The sequence below is a fragment of the Camellia sinensis genome, chromosome 10 (genome assembly GCF_055761805.1).
Source record: "Camellia sinensis isolate YWXY chromosome 10, ASM5576180v1, whole genome shotgun sequence".
In the NCBI taxonomy this organism is placed as follows: domain Eukaryota; kingdom Viridiplantae; phylum Streptophyta; class Magnoliopsida; order Ericales; family Theaceae; genus Camellia; species Camellia sinensis.
The window spans coordinates 65843130-65850439 of record NC_138970.1 but is presented as its reverse complement, the minus strand read 5'-3'; the positions used below and the strand labels follow the sequence as shown (position 1 = coordinate 65850439).

The 7310-nt window shown below is 36.0% G+C and overlaps 1 protein-coding gene across 1 annotated transcript; it reads right to left on the bottom strand.

Moving 5' to 3' along the window:
• Positions 1-4079: 4079 nt before the first annotated feature.
• Positions 4080-6670, bottom strand: LOC145800449 (NAC transcription factor 25-like). Its single transcript, XM_082890128.1, has 5 exons — positions 6499-6670; positions 6173-6398; positions 5199-5265; positions 4420-4491; positions 4080-4184 (listed from the first exon to the last, which is right to left on the bottom strand). Exons 1-5 carry the CDS (start codon positions 6668-6670, stop codon positions 4080-4082), a joined length of 642 nt encoding a protein of 213 aa, XP_082746254.1.
• Between the last annotated feature and the right edge of the window lie 640 nt (positions 6671-7310).

Genomic DNA, 7310 nt, shown 5'->3' with positions numbered 1-7310 from the left:
AATTGATATAATTAATTTGAGAAAAGTGTTGTTATTGGAATTGAGTTAGAAATAATGAAATTGGCTCATTATACTGTGAAGTGGTGGAGTTGGATTTATTAATCGCTCACTTTTGGAAACATTAATATTTTATCTGTTGGAGCTTTTATTATCTATATAGAAATAATTGCTTGGGCTACCGGTGGAGGGTAGTTTTGATTGTTGTAGACAATGCATGATGATTAGGCAAACTAAAACTAATCAATTGGATATGTCATAGAGTATGACGGGTGATAGAATACATTAACGTTATGTATTGATTGATTGTGTATATGACCATTGTGTATATAGGTTCTATGTGTGTAGGAGGAGATAAGGGATGTACTCCACGGTTTAGGGGAAGATAGGGGATGGACCTCTAAACCGGATGTTGTTTGGGAGGAGATAGGGGATAGACTTCACTGATACAGCTCATATGCTTGTCAGTTAATGTGTTGATACCGCTTGTATGCTTATCTATGGAAGTGTTGATATAGCTCATATGCATATCGTTGGAAGTGTTGATATAGCTAATATGTTTATCTGTTGAAGTGTGGATAGAGCTTGTATGCTTATCTGTTGAAATGTTGATACAACTAGTATGTTTATCTATTGTAAAATGGGAAACTTGGCCAGGTTCTGAGCCGTTGATGTAAATTGTGAAATTGACAAGAAATGGAAAATGAAATGAAACATGAACATAGGGGTTATGAATTGGTTTATGGAAATTGAACATTTATCAATTGCTAATGTCTTAGTCATTGCTCATATTGTGTTTAGCATATTTCTACTGGGCGTTGGCTCACCCTATATGGGACATTACTTTCAGGTACAGGTAGTATGCCACCTCCAATGACATAGCTTGGATGGATATGGAAGTTGAAGACTCTTTTTTGATTATTTTGTTTGTATTACATGTACATCAAGCCAAGGGCTTACTTTGTATAGAGTTAGTACTCTTCTTTTGTGTAACCAAGTGTTGACTTGGAAAGCTGTAAGCATGTAGGGCATTTGCTTTTGTTGTTAACATGTAATACTGTTGTAAGAACTACTCTGATGAATAGAAATGGTTGATTTCTTTTGTATCAATGCATGTCTAAAGTGTTGGATTTAATGTATTTTTTTGAGGGCGTTACAGTGTATGTCTTTGCTCATACTTAGGACTACTGTTTTTGTACCTTTGTCTTTCAAATACAGCTTTCAGTACATCAGACATTTCTGTATTAATAATGTATATTTGTTCCAGCTTTCATTGTGTCTCCTTAATTTAAGGTATTATATTTCTATGCATATGATTAATGTTGTGACTCTTGTAAACACTACTTATGGTAGTTGTGGAACCTATAAACGGAAGAACCAAAATTGGATGAATTTGTAGGCTAGGGTTGCATTAAGTGAAACTCCTATAAAAACCGATCTTGAAAAATCTACAATTAAAGTCTAGGATATTTGTTGTTAGGATTAAATTAGGGATTGGCCCAGTTGAATGTTAAAAAAATGATTCGTGCTGGTACTAAAGAGCAAGAGTTCAGGATTTTATTGAGTTGATTTACAACAAAAATTTGTTATGCATCACTTTTTCATAAAAATCTCCTTGTGGTTTTAATCTCTTCCCATAACTCACTCTCTCTAAAACAATGGAAACATTATTAAAGTTGACCTTTCAGTTATAGCTGGGTTGTTATGTGAACAATTTCGTGTTATGGCCCTCAAACTTACATCATATGATACCATGATATTGTAGACATGCTATTTACTACAGACAACAAAGTAGTAGAATGAGCAATGTTTGGTGCTCTATGCTACAACATCCTCCTTACCATAGAAAAATTGTAAAATCGATCAGAATACTAGTAGCGTAGGATGTGGCCAGCATTCAACTGTATAACCGTTTTCTTTTTTTAAAGCCTAAGAAGAGTTGTAAATTCAATCCAAATAATATTAGCATAGGATGTAGCCAACATTCAGTGGTGTTTGCCCACTTTTCTAGCTGAATAAAAATGATTGTCTCTTGGGTCTTCTTTTCCCTCTTGTTTATGGCATTTAATGGCTATTAGATGTTCCAAGGAATTAGCCTTTTCTTTGTTTCTTGGTGTAGAGGGTCCAAATGTAAGCATTGAAGAAATGGATACTACAAACGTTTAGATGGAAATGATGGAGATTACTATGACTAAAGAGCAACACAAGAAGTGTAGGACCCAAAGGAATAGTTGGTGAATATATGATCCAAATGAGGAGAGGAGCCTTCCTTTTATAAGCAGAGGAGATTGAGGTAAAGTTACTTATCAAAAAAAGAAAAAAAGAAAAAGAGATTGAGATAGAGTTGAAGTCCTAGTATGTAAGTGGGCCTTGTGTTGCAATTGAAATAGAAATGATTTGTGATCAAGTTAGGATTCTTCTCTATGATAATCTGATAAGTATCTTATGATGTCAATGGTATCAAGATAAGTGCCTGTCGTCGATTGTTGGAGGTGAGGACATCATCCACACCCTAATGAGACTTTGCTCTTAGCTACTAAGCCACATGATTCCCAGTTCTCAGAATGGATCATGACACTACTTGAAGACCACACTCTGGACACAATATTGGCCATAAAACTATCTGAAAACCACACTATGGCTTCATACCAAGCTGCAAGAGGCCCCCATGTCTTGCTAGTCCATTGTGGCAAACATCAGTTTGTGTGAGAGGTGAGGAGGAGGTTCTAGTCTAGCAGGAGATCCTCACTCCTCTGAAAGATGGGAGAAAGTGGCCCCTACCAAAGGGTCTCACTCTTTTTGAGATTAAGAGTCAAGACAAATGTTTTTGTTTTGTCCTTATGGTACCATTGGAGATGTGGATACTCTTTCAGAAAACCTCACCTAAAACATATGGCAATCCGCTTGTCCAACATCAGTTCTATAAAATGGCACAGAAACTCACTCGTGTTAGCGCCCTTCCTTCAGCTAGCTCCGCTTGATCTATCCATCTTTTTTTTCTTCTAATAGATACTAGTCATATTATTAATCTTTCGGTTTTTGAATTGTGCGGTTCAGTTCAGGTTGTTTTACCAGGTTGGCAATTCAAACCTGAATTCCGACATCAGTTAAGACAACTAAACGATGTATTTCACTGATTAAACCAATTTGCATAGAAAGTTTCAATTTTACAAATCAAACCTGAATTCCATTTCCCCAAAATTGAATATAAATAGTGAATATCAGAACAAAACAATTTTAGAATTCTAATTTGATAATCATACTCAATAAAAAATACCAACAAAAAATTCCATTCTAAGGATGAAAAAAGCACACCTTATGTCTAAATTTTCTCGTTTGCTTCTCATTTGCTCTCATATTGCCCTTTGCTTAATCGCTTTCCCTCTTTGATTTCTTCATGGAAGGCACTGCCAAACCTGACTATGCTACCTGCCTGAAGATCTCCATGAATGACTATGATTCCACCATTGATGGACTGAAATGGTAGCGGTGCAAACACCCATCGTCCAATGGGGAAGAGGGAGAGGAGCAGAGGGAAGCGATAGCAGAGAATAATGGTGGGAGAAAGAGAGAGAGAGAGAGAGAGAGAGAGAGAGAGAGAGTAATTGGGATTCATGAGTAGGATAAGTTTTACAATATATTATGACAGATCTGGCAAGGACTTTATGTATAATCTTGCACTAATGCAATAAATAATAGATTGCAAATGGGTAAATGGGATTTCTATTGGTTTTGATTCACTTTGTCCCCAAAATACAAAAGCAGGATACCGAAGCAAAACTGATAAAAAACCTATCGGTTGGTTGGCTATTTTACATCCCTACTTCCTATAAGCTATAGTATCTCGACCTCCAATAATACATGGCAGGTCGAGTACATAGAATAAAATGCTTTATCTTAAAAAACTGATCAACCACCAACTCACATGATCACAATTAACAGTTGTAATTGGGAAGTAGCTATCTTGTGACTGGCCTGTAGTTAATTGATGAGTGTGGCACCTACTGCTCGTATGTCCGACATCCGTCCATATACTAGGCCTATAACATTTGTCTTCCAAGAAGAGAACAACTTTATCTTGCCTAAGATGGATTATACCCCTTCCATGTAGCTCTTGGATTAGAAAATTTCCATCTTCCCCATATTTGATTCACAATGAGTTTGAAAAGTATTCTGTGAATAAATGCCTTCAATAACATCAGATTCAATTACCTCAACCAATAAAGTATTAAATCATTCTACGACCCAATGCATTTGCAACATGGTTTTGTGAACTATCCTCATGCTCAAGGACAAAATTGTAAGCTTCAATGCTTGCACCACAACATAAAATTCTACATTAATACAATTTCCTTGCGTCGTTAAATTCTTGCTGAAGATCTAATTGGTTTACTCCGTTGGCTAAGATTCTACCAAACTGACTTGAGAAACATTACATTCCACTTCAAGTGCTAGGTTGAAATCCTCCCCATTGCAGGCAGGAAATGGAGATCTCTACATCATAATCAATGATTGTGAAAGAGCCACATTAATACATCAGTATTTTAAAACTCATAATGACGTGGCAATTTATAGACTCTAAATTTTGAATTTTGATGAAGTTCCACAAAATAGACGTAGTTGGTGGCCTCACTTCTTCCTCATGGAATGAGTTTATCTCTACTTTTTTGGACATTGAAGCCTACATATCATATCCTTCACTGAATCGTAGCTCCTTTTGCAAGTTTTTGCACTTCCTATGCAAGGGTTGCCACTTGCTGGGTCAAATCTACTAAAAAGTGTTAATTTTTGTCAAGCTGCCCTCTCCTTGCCTTGAAGTATAAAAGCAGTTTCTAAGGACTTGAAATTTACTTTAATACAAAATTGCTATAAAAAAGAAATTAAAAAAAAAAATGGAAAAAATAAACACAGTAGAGTATTGAGATAAAGACTTGATAATTCACCGAAAAAAGCATCAATAGCAGTAGATGAACAAAAATCCTGAAGTGGCTCTTTTTCTAACAATCTCTATACATACTAACAATTGAGTTCCAAATCCTTATTTTGTCACCCTTATGAATACCATTAAATCCGTGACTACAGTTACAAAATCCTTTTCCGTTAATCCTATACGGTAAAAGCATAATAAAACACTCAATTAAATCATCAAACAGAACTCTAATGCTCTTTAAGATTAAGAATAAGATAAATTAATTGGTCACTTTGTTTGGTCCTGCAACTCCTCTTTTAACTCGTGTTACTAAACTTTTATCAGATTCTTCTCCTGAGCTGTATCACATAAGTAAACATACATAACAACATTAATCACATTCTAGCTCAAACAAATCCATAGTTGGAAATATAATTACATACATAAGTTTGCACCATAATTTAATTTCAATAAAAAATGCCTTAACCAACACATTTTCTAAATTAACCTAAATTCATTTCAATTGCAAAAAAATCGTTAGTTACCAAATATGTGATCATGCCTTGCACATAAAATTAAATTTACACAATGTCTAGGACTCTAGCATGTACACAAATTTCCTAACTCATCCTGGCAACTAAAATTTAACATACTCAACATAAAATCTAAGAACAAATTTATGCACTTACACATTTATAGCATGTGAACTTATAAAAAAATGAAGTTTTGGGGTGTGACAACCTTACTCGAATCAAGTCTTTATTAATAAAGTTGAAAGAGTACAAAGAGCTTACAAGCTTGCACTCATCAACAACACCCTCAATGTCGATGATGCCACTTTTTATCATTTGTGTAGTTACTAGTAACAGTCAAACCATTCGAACTTATGAATAGAGAGAGCATCCTGAAAATTGGTAAGTAGACTCACAGTAGACACTTTAGACAAAAAGGCTTTATATGAGGAAGACAAATTAGAATAAGATACATGATTAGTAATGGGATGATGGGTACATGTCCTAACCCCCTTCCTATTAGCAATGGAACATCAAGATCTGAAAACTCAGGAATAGGAGCACTAGAATTAGAATTACCTAGACTCTCAAGAGAGGGGAGTGACTCTGGACACTCATTCGGAGAAGAAGTTGACAGTAGAGGAGAGAAAGTAGGCTCTTGCATCCAAGGGACTTGTTGTCTGTCCTTGTTCCTGATATAAACTTTGCTTGCTGCCTTTTCCTCAACAACTGCTGGCTCATCATCCGTTCTTACTAGCAGAAGTGGAACAGGAATCTCTTCACACCAAGGCTCCCCTTGAAGGGATGACTGTGAGTCACTCCAATTATCTTTGCTCTGCATGAATGGCGAATTGGTTTATCAGTTCCCCTAGCCTTCCAATAACTTGAAGCTGCCATCCTATTAGGCCTCACTCCGTTGGGGTACCTCCTATCCCTTGGGGTGAAGAAGTACCATTCCTCCTCACCAAACAAAGCTTTCCCTATTTAAAAGAGAGAAAAAAAAATTCTCTTAGCAAGTTTGACTATCAAAAGAATAAAAGAAGATTACAAGAACAAAGCATTGGGTGCAACAACACAGACTTGGTAGCTCCCGAGGGTTGCACTTGTAAAGATCAACTTCAGCAATAATAGCTGCTGGCAGTGAACTTGAGGTTGCTTTGTTTCTCAAATAGTGCACCATGAGCTCCTCGTCAGTTGGGTGGAACCTAAAACCAGGTGGAAGTTGAATATTTGATTTGGGTTTTTTCTCCATGGTAAAGGGCTTTGTTCTTTTTTGTTGATGGAGGAACCTAGGATGAATTAACTACCGATATTATCGAGGGAGGTCTATGTGAATTAGAGAGCACAGTGTACTGGTTATATATGGCGTATTCTCATGCAGATTAGGGCATTGATGTTGGCTAATAAAATAGGATTAAATCAATTACATGTGGTGGTTCTATGAAATAGAAAGGAAAGGAAAGCAACCCTTTGTCTTAACTAGTGACTTACTTGTGTGGACAATGATGGGTCTTTGTATATACCATATTTAGAAGTGTGAAATAGTATTGTAGCCTCTTGCTAGAATTATGACCAGTATAATGATTGTGTAGATTCAATATGAAGTCTGCTAATTAAATGGCTTGGATCATCTAAGTATAACCAATCTATGACTGATTTTGAGTTAGCGCAGCATGGAAGTAATGTGTGTGAAATGTGATAACGTGGTTAGGTTGCATTATGCTTCCATAAATATAAAATTGAATGGCTTGAATTACGACCAGAATAATGAACCAGGCTCTGTGTGATGTTTATTTAGCCATGATTTTGTTTTGTGGGAAAGATTTTTCAGTTGGATCAAAGTACCATGTTTGTTTTTCAGAGTTGATTAGAAATTTGATGGCTAGCCTTGA